This window comes from Antechinus flavipes, chromosome 2, assembly GCF_016432865.1.
Source record: "Antechinus flavipes isolate AdamAnt ecotype Samford, QLD, Australia chromosome 2, AdamAnt_v2, whole genome shotgun sequence".
NCBI lineage: Eukaryota > Metazoa > Chordata > Mammalia > Dasyuromorphia > Dasyuridae > Antechinus > Antechinus flavipes.
This window is the reverse complement of record NC_067399.1, coordinates 490,500,021-490,514,381: the sequence shown is the minus strand read 5'-3', so window position 1 is coordinate 490,514,381 and position 14,361 is coordinate 490,500,021. Positions and strand designations below refer to the sequence as shown.

General features: G+C 46.0%; 1 protein-coding gene and 1 long non-coding RNA gene across 2 annotated transcripts in view; one reads left to right on the top strand and one right to left on the bottom strand.

The window, feature by feature from the left end:
• LOC127550715 (uncharacterized) overlaps positions 1 to 9,513 on the bottom strand; it is a 156,065-nt gene extending 146,552 nt beyond the window's left edge. The window contains exon 1 of the long non-coding RNA XR_007950925.1: positions 9,346 to 9,513. This is a non-coding gene — a long non-coding RNA (uncharacterized LOC127550715). The remainder of the gene's footprint in view (positions 1 to 9,345) is intronic.
• Positions 9,514 to 10,993: 1,480 nt separating this feature from the next.
• Positions 10,994 to 14,010, top strand: IRX3 (iroquois homeobox 3). Its single transcript, XM_051979861.1, has 4 exons — positions 10,994 to 11,329; positions 11,558 to 12,680; positions 12,875 to 12,941; positions 13,582 to 14,010. The coding sequence occupies exons 1-4, from the start codon at positions 11,009 to 11,011 to the stop codon at positions 13,634 to 13,636; spliced, it is 1,566 nt and encodes a 521-aa protein (XP_051835821.1). The 5' UTR covers positions 10,994 to 11,008; the 3' UTR covers positions 13,637 to 14,010.
• The last annotated feature ends 351 nt before the right edge of the window (positions 14,011 to 14,361 follow it).

Genomic DNA, 14,361 nt, shown 5'->3' with positions numbered 1-14,361 from the left:
TGTTCCAAATTTTCCCCCTCTCTTCCCCCTACTCCTTCCCCTAGACAACAAGTAATACAATATATGTTAAACATGTATAATTCATCTGCTGAATCCACAATTATCATGCTGCACAAGATAAATCAGACCAAAAAGGGAAAAAATGAAAAAGAAAATAAAATGCAAACAAACAATAGCAAAACGAATGAAAATGCTATGTTGTGTTCCACACTCAGTCCCCACAGTCCTTTCCCTGGGTCTAGATGGCTCTCTTCATCACAAGTCCATTGGAACTGGCCTGAATCATCTCATCATTGAAAAGAATCATGTCCATCAGAATTAATCATTGTATAATACTGCTGTTGCCTTATACAATGATCTCCTAGTTCTGCTCATTTCACTTAGCATCACTTCATGTAAGTCTCTCCAGGCCTCTGAAATCATCCTGCTGATCATTTCTTATAGAACAATAATTTCATTGCATTCATACACCATAACTTATTCAGCCATTCTTCAACTGATGGGCATCCACTCAGTTTCCAATTTCTTGCCACAAACATTTTTGCACATGTAGGTCCCTTTCTCTCCTTTATGATATCTTGGAAATACAAGCCTAGTAAAACACTGCTGGATCAAAGAATATGCACAACTTGATAGCCCTTTGGATAGAGTTGCAAATTGCTCTCCAGAATAGTTGAATCAGTTCACAACTCCATCAACAATGTATCCCACACTCTGATTTATAAAGTACCTGTTTAAATTTCCATTTTGAGGAGACCCCAAATCTAAATTCAAATAATTGTTTTGTGGGTGCCAGATTGCTGTTTTAAAGAACCAAATAGTATAAGAAAAGAAGCCTAGCCTCTTCTCATTAGAACACAGATTTTTTAATGTTAACCATGGTGGAACTCATAAGTCTAGCACATAGGGACCCTCTTTGTGTAAAACAGTTTATGAATAAATGACCTTATTCTTTGTGGACCGTCCCAGAAATTGTTTTTACTGTTACATATCTCATACTGCTTGAAAATACTCTCACTTGTATGTATACAAACTCTAGTTCCTTTCAAATTTCCAGTTAAGTTGGGACTTTTTTCTAAGACTAACCTGAAGGACAGAAGTTTCTCATTTCTGATAACAACAATAATTGTAATACTAGAAAGTAATCAATGAAGTTATAACATTATAACAAAGGTATTCCCAAGGATTTTAAAATAGCCTGTCCATTCAATAGGCCATCCAAAAAAAATTTGAGTATGATAAAATATCCCGGACTTTGGATTTTACTGTAAAAGGAAATGATCAATATATCTTTGAATGAATTTGGTATTTCAGGTTACTAAGAAGTATCATCGTATAGGCAGCTTAAAGTCATGATCCCAATGCCAACACTGGGGGATGCTTCCTTCATAAGAAAACTTTATTTCCAATGAGTAAATATTGGAAAAATTTGGGAAAGTTTCATCTGTGAGATGGACAGTATGGTATCCTTCTTCAAGGGATGATATTATGAGGGTGCCAATGGAAGTGAATATGAAGACAGAAGATCTCAGATGATGAGTTGTTTTTTTTAACCTCTATCTTTACCTGAGCTAGTTTGATTACGTGGAAAATATGCTGGACATATAATCAGAAAAACCAGGAAATATTTGCTAAGTATGTAGTGATGGGCAAGTCATAAATTTTTTCTCAACTTGTTTCCTCATTTATAAATTGGGGATAATTTTTTTTTTTGCAAAGATCCATTGAGATCATATGTGTAAAACACTCTGCAAAGCTCAAAATACTATAAAAATACACAGATTTTTTAAGGCTGACCATGGTGGAACATGGTGTGCATAAATCTAGCACTTGTAGCATGTCTATAAGAATACAAATTATAGTACTATGCATAGGATAGCAGCATGCATGAGGAAAAAAGCCACAGACATTAACATACCATATAAATGGTGAAAAGGATAGTTTCTGAATAAACCTGGAAAGACTTTTATGAGTTGAAACAGAGTGAATCAGGAGAACAATTTATATAGTAACAACATCATTATAAAAACAAGTAATTCTAAAAACAAGAACTGACTAAAGAAATGACCAACCAGCTTGCCTGCTCAAGGTGATAGAAGAGAGGTAGGAGAAAGAGAAAGAATTAGAAACTCAATATATTTTTAAAATAAATATTATTTTTTAAATAAAATTGGGAACTATTTAAAGAAGTAAATAAAAACTTTTAAAAAAGAGAGAGAAAAGACCAACCATCATTTCAAAGGACCAATGATTAAGCATGCTATCCTCCTGACAGAAAGGTGATAGACTCAAAATGCAGAAGGATACATATACATATATACACACATATATATTGTGTGAATATTATATATAATATATACACATGTGTTTGTAAATATTTGTGTGAGTATGCATAGTATGTACACATACATGAGTACATATACATTATATGACCAATGTGGGAATTTGTTTTGCTCGACAATACATATTTGTTACAAGGTGTCATTTTTATCCCAAAAGGGAGTCAGATGTATCAAGGTAAAAAGTAAAGTTTTGTTCTTTTTTAAAATGTAATTGAAAAATAAAATAGCACTGACTCATACACTGGGTTCAAATACTACCTCAAACAGTAATTTTTGGGTGATCTTGGGCAAGTCCCCTAACCACTCCCATCTCAGTTTCCTCATTTATAAATGGTAAAGGTTGGACTAGATAACATCTGGTGTCTCTTTCAACTCTACAACTGGTCCTATGAGGAGAAACATTATTTGGGGAGTCAAATAGGAACTCTGGGTTCAAATATGAACTTTGCCAATATCTACCATAGTTACAACTTCTATGGCTTCAGTTTCTTCATTTGTAAAATAACAGGAAATTGAACTAAATGGCCTCTAACGTCCCTTTCAGTTCTAAAATATTTGAAATTATTATTATATATGGCATCAATTGTAGTTTGAATGCCATCTGCTAATCTTCAAGTCCTGTCTTCCTCTTGTAGGAGTAAAGGAGCTATAACCCAATATTTAATGTGCAAAAGGAACCAATTGGGTTTCCCAACCGAACTCCATCATCTATGTGCTGACAGCCAAAGAAAGATGATTTAATAGATTATATAATAATAGCATGAAACTGGTTGGAAGCTTAAGGATCATCTAGTCTGATAATGAAATAGTCTGGAAGCTGACTTGGTTGACATTCACTAGGTGATATCCCAGTGCTCATCACATTGGCTGTGAAGAAATTGGGTGGAGAAGGAAGTGGAAAGGAGATAAACTATACAGAACTACTCTTTAACTCCTTTGGGATCAGCTTTACCATCCTCTTTCTAAAGGTCTTGAGGACCTCACATATATTTCCTATCTTATCTCCAAAAAGGGCAGGGCCAAAGAAATTCACTTATTCTTATGGCTTGGGGGGTGGGGGGGGAAGCTTTGAGAGTCCAGAAATATCACACAGAGAAACTACTTAGCAAAACAATAGCCATAGAGAGATGAGATTTTTGCAATTTCTATCTAAACTACTCTCATCTTCCATTTTTTTCCAACACTGGAAAGTATAGGAAACATCAATCTATCAGCACAAATGTCCTATTTCCATAGCTGATAGTGCAAAGTCATTTTCTGTTCTCTTTACAGAGAGCTAAAATGTTTTAGAAATTCCTATCTTACAGAGCTATGTGGCCACACACACTATCAAATCTCCCTCTACTCTTCTTCCAATTCAAGCTTTAAAACCTGGTGAATTAAAAAAAAAAAAAAACACTATAAAAATTCAATATGTAATCAAAGAAAATTATGTTTAAATGAACACAAACGTCTTCCCAATCCTTCTCCTTCACTGCTTACTGATAATAATCTGCTCCTGATCTATATCTATAGAGCCACTTTTCCTGGCTCCATCCTAGATCATTTGCATTAAGCTTCAGGATCAAGTGGAGAAAAATCCTATCAACTCCTTCCCCATTTTGCTTCTGTCAGTAGCTCTCACAGCAGCTAAGAGGCCAGGCACACAGCCTTCTCCCCACTCTTGAACTGTCACTAATGTTACTCCATCAATCCGATGACAGCAGGTTTTAAAAGGTGATTTTTCATACACACAAGTCCTTTATGCTAAGCATGGCACCTCTGAAGCCTGGAAAATTACAGCAAAGTCCAGGTCCTTTGACAGTTTTTCTGTATAGCTCTGTGCCCATGATTACCTTAAAGTGAAGAAAAAGGAATTAGGGGGCTGGGTTAAAATGTTTAACTTCCAGGAAGTTCTCTGGGGACCCAGAGATTAAGCAACCTCCCCGTACAATTCTGAATAAGCTAAATGTCTCCAGGTGTCAGTATTCAATTGTGCATATGGTTTTTTTTTTTTTTTTAATCTAAGCAATTCTCTTCATAGGAAAAACTATTCAGAGATTCAGCTTCCAATTTGAGCAGCAAACAAGATAGACTTCCTTTTTTCTTCTTTTTTAATTTTTTAAACCTTTGCCTTCCTAGAAAGCTCAGGTCATGCCTATTGAGGGACCTTGAGAAGTATTCCTGTTGAGACAGCCTACTACTCAACTTCGGACACCCAAACTTGGTCTGTGTTTCTCCATTGAGAACTGGCTAGGCTGTCAGCATTATTCCCTAATTAAACTCGAGGAGGGAGACGTCGAGGCACTGAGGCTGTGCTGCTGGGCGAATCAGCGGAACAGTCACCCAGACAAACCACGGCTCTGAAAAATAAAAACCCGTCTCCCAAGATTAACGAGGAGAGAGGGTTGTTCAGTACACAATGCGGCTGTGTTTGATCCACTGGCTTGTCACTTGAAATAGCAAACAATTTATTGCTATTAGGCGGCGTTGTCAGGCGCTAATTTCCTGGTACCGCTCAATCATAGGCTCTAAACATTTTGGGAGAGGAAGGGGGAGGGAGAGGGGATGTAGAGAGTATCTAAATGTAACCATTTGAGAACTTGGCGGGTGTTCCTTTAACGAGACATTAATGAGAAAAAGAAGAAGAAGAAGAAAAAGCAAGCTCATTCTGAGAGAATGGCGGGGACCAGCGGACACAAAGGGGGTGACTCAAAAACCACAGTTTTTAAAAAGTGTGGGGCGAGTTCACCTTATCACCCCCGGATCTGGTTGGAAGGCAGAACACTACTAAGTGAAGGCAAATCATCTGGCATCCCAGCTGCGGCTGGACACCGAGCTATCTCTTATGTTTCACTTCCCTTCCATCAAAACTGCCGGGAATTGACCATATTCATGCAACAATGCAAAACCCTTCATTACCATCTCCTAAATATGCATGAATGGAATGCTGAATAATGGCCGACCCCATGTCACCCACACACTGGCCTCTTACTGTCCAATAAGCCAATGTATTCATCTCCCAGAGATGGAGGGAGAGAGGGCAAAGGGGAAGGGGACAAGATGAGGGGAAATAGAGGTGGTGGGAGGGAGAGTAAGAAAGAAGAAAAGATAGAAATAGAAAAAGGAAGAGAGAAATTGAGAATAAAAAGTGAGAGGGAGCAATAGAGTTAATGAGTGGATGAAGAATAAGAGAATGAAAACGTAGTGAACAAGGAGGGGGAGAGAGAGAGAGAGAGAGAGAGAGAGAGAGAGAGAGAGAGACTCCGAAAGCCTAAAGACAGGTGGAAAATAAGGGGATTCTGAAATGCTAACGAAAAAAATATCAGTCATGTTGAGTGACATTTTTTAAATCCAGGCATCTTCTCTGGGACGCGATATTATCTGACTGTCACGGAATGTGACAGGACGGGGCCGCCTGGCTGGTGTGAGGGGGCAGGAGTGTGTGCGAGATTCTGCAAGAATCTGAGGGCGGATGGGTAGGAAGGAAATGAGTGCTCTCCGACTCCAAAGTCCCTGTTGGTTATCCAGCCCGTCTCGGCAAGATCCTTAAAGTTGGAGGCAGAGAGACAAAGTTGTATTGGCTAGAAAAGGTTGAAATGTTTTTCCAAATCAACCCAACCAAACCCCAAATTATATTTCCAAATCAGGACTGTTTTTCTCCTAATTGGTTAGAATAATTCTTTTGGTGGATTATCCACTGAGGACACAGAAGTTACAAAGGACTACACACCACAGTCCTTCTGTAGCTCCGAGATTTTCGTCACTTTTCTTGTTCGGTGTTGAAAATTCGAAAACCTGGTAAGAAAACTACTCGGGTTGAGAAGCGAACATATTTTCGAATTCTGGCTAAGTATAGGCTCAAAATGTCCCCATTCTGCCCGAAGAGAGATAAAGAGAGGAAAAGACAGGAGAGGAGAGGGAGAAGAGAGAAAAGGAGAGGAGAGGAGAAGAGAGAAGAGGAAAGGAGAGGAAGGAGGAAAGGAGAGAGGAGGAAAAAATATTCTCAGCTCAATTTAAGTCTCATGGAAAGAGCTTACAACTGTAATTAAATCATTAAATTCTTGTCTACGCTTCACAGAGCGGAGAGAAATTAACTTCCCACCAACCTCATTTTCTATTTGAACATGAAATAATGATTTTCTGCCCGTCTAATTACAAAGCCAACATCTGATCAAGCCGGCATCCAGAGGGGATTATCGCATGCACAAGTATTAGACCTCATTACCAGCTTGAGTGCAAAATTATTACATCTTGTAATTGGATGGCGAGATTTATATACAGATCGGCCCGGTTTCTGTAAGATTGTAATTACAAGCTTCGTTGGTTAGCTACTTATCAGAACTTTGCAGGAAAACAAAACAAATGACTGAGCAGAATGAGCATTTCATTAACCTGTAACCCGACCACGGGGGAAGCAATGTAGCGCTCCTGTCGGCTTTGAGGAGCACCGGGAGCTCCAGCCAGGCCGCGCGGGGCCCGCTGGACAGCTGGGAGAGTAGGCGGCCAGGGTAGGCCCGCCTATTCCATCCCGCTGCTGATCCCGAGTCACCGCCTGCTTAGGGGCTTTGCTCTCCGGAGACACGAGGGCACAGTGAGAAGGGTTCGTTTAAGTAGAGAGTAGAAATCAGCTGCAGGAACAAGCACTTTAGGTTGCTGAAAAAGGCAGAGCGGCTGGGAGTGACGCGGGTGGGGGTAAGAGGTGAGGGACCCTGGGCTTTAGGAACTCTCTGAGCCGGTAAGGCTGAGGCCAGCTTAGGTTCTGGGCCTCTAAACCGACAGTCAGCCGAAGATGGGAAGGAAAGGTGACTGAGCAAACCCCACTGGCCAAGGGTGGTATGCCTGTAGGGTCAGGGTTTGTCTTTTTTCCCCTTTTTGTCTCTCTCTCTCTCTCTCTCTCTCTCTCTCTCTCTCTCTCTCTCTCTCTCTCTCTCTCTATCTATATATATATATATATATATATATACATATATATATATAATTTACATGCTCTTTTTCACATATTTACCTAATATACGTGTTTGCATACTTAGATGACATGTCATTCTTTTATCGTCTAACTCCCCCACCCCTAATATGTGTTCTTTTTTTCTATGCTCAAAATACAGATATTACTCCTGGAGCTAATCTGTGCTCAAAATTAATCTAGCCATAAGAACGAACTTCTGGGGGTATACCATCCACTTTGAATCAACCATAGGTATCCACTATAGGTTTGCAGCTGCACGTCGGGGATGTCTTCTTCCGTTCCACCTTCTACTGAACATCTAGTCCAGGAGTTAGACACATAATAACTCTACCTCCAGAACTGGCACACAGAACGTGTGCTAGTAGTTGTCCTCAAGAAGGAAAAGGAAAAAGTGGGGAATCTTGTCAGGCTTCCGGGAGAAGTTGTTTCCTGGGTCTCCTCATAGCTCCCCATTTCAGTTTTGAAGAAGCCTACTCCCACTGCTGTGTGGATTGGAGTTTGATCAGTCAGGGTTAGGGGCGGGGTGGGGGTGAGTGAGGAAAGTGGTGAGGAGGGAGGTGAGAAAATAGATAGTACAGCACTTCCTTAGTTTTCAGAGGTCGGATCAGGCGTCGAGTAGCGGGTTGGGGGGAGGAGTGGATGTTTCAGTATCTAGTCTTTCCACCCTCCCTGCCCCCAACCCTCTCCCACCTGCCTCTCTCTCATTTGCTGCGCGGCCAGATCAATGAAGGATCGATGCAGGAGAATCTATCAGAGTTGTGTTCTTTTTTCTCCTTCTCACAATATGGAATTGAATGTCAAGAGGCGTAATTCAAGCTCTTAGTGCACGGTTCAACCCCTTAGACCCTGAATCTCACCTGAGGTGTCCAAGGGACCGCGGCTCACATTTTGTTAAAATAAGACAATTTAGCACAATTGAGGCTTCTGTTCAGATGTGGCAGAATTAAATGGGAGAGAGGGAAGGAGAGGATTTGGCCCAAATCATTGTATTTGTTCTCGAGAAGGAGATTCTGGGGCCAGGTCTCACAGTGCTAGGACTTTTTCGTCCAGTGCTTCCTCCTCTTCCAGGCCGGGCTTCCTGTCCCACAGTGGAAAGTTTAGCCGGAAACGAAATCGGGCGTCGGGGTGCTATAGCAAGAGTGTGGTGGATCGTCAAGGAGACAATTCTATATTCGAGGTGGCTCTAGGGCAGGATATAGCCTGATCCGTGGACCAAAGCCCATACATAGCTCCAGGTCCTAAAATCTCCTCCGCTCCCGCCTAACCCTCTTCTTTCAGCTGGTTACTGCTTTTCTTCTGATGATTCCCCAGAAATTGTTTTCTTAACATTCAAACACCACTAAAAAATGTACAGGGCCCAGGACAGCTACGGATTGAGTCAGAGAGAGACGGTCAGAGAGACAGACAGAAAGTGCCACAGTCTCTCTGTATTGGGTATCACTCTCTGCCCTCTGAGAAACTCCTTATCTTAGAGCTACGGTCTTTATCACTAGGGACTGGGGCCACGAGCAACCGGGAACCACGATCGGTCGGAGAGATGGACACTACGAAAGAACCGGAGCTCTGGTAGAATTAGAAATCAATAACCCAATCAGGAAAGTGGCGGCCAGTTTCCGCCTCCTCATTTACTGAAGGGGATCGGGAGTGGAGATGGAAGAATAAAGAAAGATTAGATGCTCTCTCTGCCTACCCGGAATTAAAAAGTATCAAGTCCCAGAATTGCTAGCGGCGCTATAGAGAGGAGTTTAATGAGATTAGCGACGTTCCTTCGTATTTCCCTAGCCCGATTCGGGGAATTTTAATCCCGGGGTTTGGTTGTGCTTTAATCTGTCGGAATTAAGAATCAGGGAAAGGGGGGAATAGAAATTTCAGGTTTTATATCTGAAGAAATACAATTCCAAGAATTAGAATCGAAATCTCGGCTTCTCTGAACAAGGGGTAGTCCGAGATGGGTTGGTACGGATCGTAGGGAAACAGGAGAGAAAAATGTTGAGAGGGAGCCGCGGGAGCGCTGGGATCGAAAGAGAGAGAATAGACCAAAAGGAAAATACTAACTTTAGAACTTTCACAGATGTTATTCCAAAACTCTTCGTCGGCCCACAAAAGGGTCCTGTCTTCACACCCCACACCTTTGCCCCAGTCTCTCCCGCCAGGTATTCAGAAGGGCTTCCCAGGAGACCACAGCCTGAAGGCCTTTTTTTCCAACCAAGAGTCAATCTCCTTCAACCCGGGTGAGCCTAGGCCCCGTGGTCCTGGGGAGTGGAGGGGGGGGGAGGAGGAGGAGAAGGGGGGGAGGAGTGCGGGGGGGAGAGAACCTGCGTTAATTTTCTAATTAGAGATTCGCACTCGGTTACAATGGCGTTAATGAGGGTAATTTAGGGGCAGCTCTCCAGCGGGTTTGCCCCGCCCCGGCGGGGGAGGTGGAGGCGGACTAGTGCTCCCGCCCCAAATCAGCAGTTTAATTTGGCTCGGCCTCTCCTTTTGAAGTGACTAGGCGAATTGCGGCTCTTTGAAGCCCAGATTAGGACGAAATTACTACCCTCCCTCTTATCCCCTTTCGAATTCATTCCTGGCCCGAAATACTGCACTGGAGTGGGGGTGGAGGTGAAGGTGTTGAGAGGAAGCCCTGGCTGAAAACGGACCCGGTGAAATAACTCCCCATGACACCATTCTTATTTTCACAGCGCCCAAACACCCACTACTAAAAATCCACCAAATTTGGATATTTCCCCATTTATACAGTAACCCTCGTTCCAACCTCAGAGTAGGTGAAAATGGGAGAAGGAAGGAGAGCTCATTGCATACTTATTTATTAAACTCCCCAACATAAACGTTTCCTTGTCTTCATCTCCACCCCCTCCCAATCACATCTCTCCGCTCTTCAGAGAAGGGGCGGGAGGACTCTTGCCCCCCGCGGTACATCCGCGCGGGGCAGGGCTCACCCTACTGTAACGCGCACCCGGGATTGGCGATCTCTGAAAGGAGACAGGAGAACAAGTCGAATAAGCCAGCGAGACGTCAGGCTAGAGATTTGGGGAAGAGAGAGGGAGGGGGAAGAGTGAGGGACAAGAGTGAGGGACACACACACGCACACACACACACACACACACACACACACACACACACACCACCCTTAGTGACCACAAATCCCGAGCAGAGCTGGGGACTATCAGCCAAAGAGCAGTAGCAAAGTGGGAGGGGGAGGGAGAGAGAGAGAAAGAGAGATTAGAGGAGAAACACAGAAAGAAAAAGAGGATGCAAAGGAAGTAACGAAAAGGAGGGGGAAGAAGAGAGGGGAGAGAGAAGCCTGGGAAAAGAGAAAGAGGAGATATTGAGAGAGGAGAGGAGACAAAGTAGAGAACTGCGGGGGGAAAGGAGAGCTGGAGAGGAGGGGCTTGGGCAAAGTAGAAATGTCAATCAGCGCCGGGAGCCCCGGTAATCTCCGCCAATCTGTTAGGACCTGACCTGGCTCCGAGCCGTTGCTGCTGCCGCCGTCGCCGCCGCGGAGCAGATCAATAGGGGAGCGCGGAGCGGAGCGCAGCGCAGGGCAGCGCAGTGCGGGAGTCTGTTCCCGCGCCCGGAGCCCCCAGCCCCCGATGCCTGCGGGAGCCCGCGGGCGGCGCTGAGCAGGGCGGCCCCCGGGGCCGGGCGCCCGCTCCGTCTGCCCTCCCCCCTCTTTTGCCCCCCCACCCCCCCCGCCCCGGGCCCCGGCTGCACCATGTCCTTCCCTCAGCTCGGATACCAGTACATCCGTCCGCTCTACCCGCCAGAGCGTCCTGGGGCCGGAGGAGGCAGCGGCGGCGGCGCTGGTGGCGGTGGCGGCACTGGCGGGGCAGGCGGAGGAGCCAGTGGAGGGGCCCGGAGTGGCTCGAGCGGCGGGGCCACAGAATTGGCAGCCTCCGGGACTCTGTCCAATGTGCTCTCCTCTATGTACGGAGTCGGGGCTCCCTACGCAGCCGCCGCTGCAGCCGCCGCTGCAGCTCAGGGTTACGGCGCTTTTTTGCCCTACACTGCTGAACTGCCCATCTTCCCACAGCTGGTAAGCGCAGCCAGGGGAGCCGACGGGACCCAGAGGTTGGGGTCGGGAATGGGGGAAAGATGGATTTAGTAGATTAATGGGTACTATGGGTGCGGGGGCTGATCTAGAAGTGTACGGGTATACCAGGGCACATGGGAATGAGAAAGAGTATGCAGATCAGGAGCGTAGAAGGTGCTCTATCTTACCTCTGCACCCTCCGCGCGTGTCCCCTCCCTCGTGTTTGCACAGGGTGCGCAGTATGAGTTAAAGGAGAGCCCAGGAGTGCAGCACCCTGCAGCCGCCGCCGCCTTCCCGCATCCCCATGCTGCTTTCTACCCCTACGGCCAGTACCAGTTTGGCGATCCGTCCCGTCCCAAAAACGCGACTCGGGAGAGCACCAGTACGCTGAAGGCCTGGCTCAATGAACACCGCAAGAACCCGTACCCCACCAAAGGCGAGAAGATCATGTTGGCAATCATTACCAAGATGACTCTCACCCAGGTCTCCACCTGGTTCGCCAATGCTCGGAGACGCCTCAAGAAAGAGAACAAGATGACTTGGGCACCCCGAAGTCGCACGGACGAGGAGGGCAACGCATATGGCAGTGAAAGAGAAGAAGACGAGGAAGAGGATGAAGAAGACAGCAAACGAGAGTTGGAACTGGAAGAGGAAGACTTAGGTGGGGAGGAGGAGGACACTGGGGGCGAGGGCCTGGGCGAGGAGGACGAGGATGAGGAGATAGATCTGGAAAATTTAGATGGGGCAGTCTCAGGATCCGAGTTGTCTCTGGTCACCGCAGCCCGGCGAGATGCGGACCTCAGCCTGGGGACCATTTCGGACCATAAGAATAGTGACTCGGAGGACGGCTCTGAGGGCTTCGAGGAGAGACCGCCTCCGGTCCTACCGTTAGCCCCGCTTCCACCGCCTGCGGGTCCAGTACCCCCGTCTACTCCCTCTCCTCCAACTGGCTTGGATCCATGCGTTCCGGCCCCAGCTCCGCCTTCCACATTGCAGAAACCCAAAATCTGGTCTCTGGCGGAGACTGCCACTAGTCCGGACAACCCGCGCCGCTCTCCGTCTGGCGCCGGAGGCTCTCCCCCGGGAGCAGCAGCCGCACCACCACCAGCCCTGCAGTTAGCCCCTGCTGCTGCAGCAGCCGCCGCGGCCGCGGCCCACAGACTAGTCACTGGGCCTCTGGGCAAGTTTCCCCCGTGGACCAACAGGCCGTTCCCAGGCCCACCTCCTGCCCCCCGTCCGCACCCTCTCTCCCTGCTCGGTTCGAGTCCTCCGCATCTACTGGGGCTACCAGGCCCTCCAGGTCCCTCTGCTGTCGCCGCCTTCGCCCGGCCCGCGGAGCCAGAAGGCGGAACAGGTGATTATTGAGCGTCGGAGAAGAGTGGCAGAGGGTTGGTTACGGGAGGAAACTCTGGGTTTCTCTGGGGATACCGCCCTCAATAGGGGCCTTGAACCCTCCAGCAGATCCGTGGGCTATTCGGGGGAGGTAGGCTAGGCTCCTCAGGTCCCTAGCACACATCTCTAAAAGGCCATTTTTTCCTTTCTTCCTAGATCGTTCTAGTGCCTTGGAAGTAGAGAAAAAGTTACTAAAGACAGCTTTCCAGCCCGTGCCCAGGCGGTAAGAGACCCTGTTGGGAGAAAGGGGAGGGCAGTAGGAATACTGTGACACAGTAATATATTCAGGGAAAAGAGAAAAGGGACCACATGAAGCTTTTTTGGAGGCGGGCATGCTGTTTAGAGCCACTTCCATCGGGAAATGTATACTTGGCATCTAAAGAACCAGATCTAACCCCCTTTCCTCTCTTCCCTCCCTCCCCCCTCCCTACTGGGTCTGTCCTAAACCCACTAGATTTTTGAGAGCTGGCTTAAGCGACCTGGGGAGGCAAAACTGTGGTGGGTGCTCACCCGGACTTCTTTCTTTCCCAAATCTCGGGGCTGGTCCTGGGACTGAGCAATGCCCTCCTTTTCTTCCGGTTCCCGGATTGTAGGACCACAAGGGAGGGTGGAAGGCCCTTGGGCCTCGGGCTTGGTCATTGGGCCCTAGGTTTGGCCTCTGTCCATGATATAAAAAACCTTTTTTTTCCCTCTTATGGTTCCGGATCAATGTATGTATGACATATACATATACAAATAAATTACAATTTAGAGCATTTTAAATTTGAATTTAAATTTGAATCCTACTCCTCTCGGGGGCCCGAGCTATACATCCCTGGCCCACTTAATCATCCCTCCTTTTGCTGTCTCTCTTTTTCTTCCAGGCCCCAGAACCATCTGGACGCGGCCCTGGTTTTATCGGCGCTCTCATCATCTTAGTTCCCCCTCCCATTTTTTAAATTTTGTTGTAATGATTGTAAAAAAACAAATATCGCTCTGTATAGTTATGACTTGTAAGCATGTCCATGTATGAAAACCCAAACACAAAACTAAACAAAAAAGGAAAAAAAAAAAAATCCCACCCCTCTTCTCTTTGCCCCACCCCCAACCCAGACCGCTTCTGTGCTCCCCTCGAGGTTAGCTGAGTTTGTAAGGTTATTGGGGGAGGGGGGAAGGGGAGTCCAGTGAGAATTAGGTGTGTCGAATTTTTTTGTATATACAGTTAAAAAAAATGTACATATGTGTGAACCAAATTGTACAACAAAGTTATCTATTTTTGGCTAAATAAATGAGCTGGTGCCACTTTGACTATACCCGTGCCTGTCTGGTTACAGGACAAATTTGTGTTTTCGAGTCCTGGGACGGTGTGAGAGAGAAAATAAATTATATTTAGCCCAAGAAATTCAGAGATTCGGAATGAGGAAGGTATAGGTCAAAGAACGAGGAAAGAACAATTGAAAAAAACAAGGGAAACAGAAATGCAAAAAGAGAATAGAGACAGGGGAGCATAGAGCAAGGAACCTGGAAGATCTAGAAAACTTGACCGACAGGCTCGTTCTAGGGCATTCGTCTTTAGGAGCCTCGTCGAGATAGAGACTTCTGGTGACAAAGATGGGGAAAGGGGGAAATGAGAGGGAAGGAGTGTGTGTGTGTGTGTGTGTGTG

What these genes read in the sequence shown, in the direction of transcription:
- IRX3 (XM_051979861.1), top strand. Translation starts at nt 11,009, where the DNA reads ATGTCCTTCCCTCAGCTCGGATACCAGTACATCCGTCCGCTCTACCCG. An exon ending in TGCCCATCTTCCCACAGCTG is followed by an intron (nt 11,330 to 11,557) that starts GTAAGCGCAGCC and finishes GTGTTTGCACAG; the next exon opens with GGTGCGCAGTATGAGTTAAA. An exon ending in GGAGCCAGAAGGCGGAACAG is followed by an intron (nt 12,681 to 12,874) that starts GTGATTATTGAG and finishes CTTTCTTCCTAG; the next exon opens with ATCGTTCTAGTGCCTTGGAA.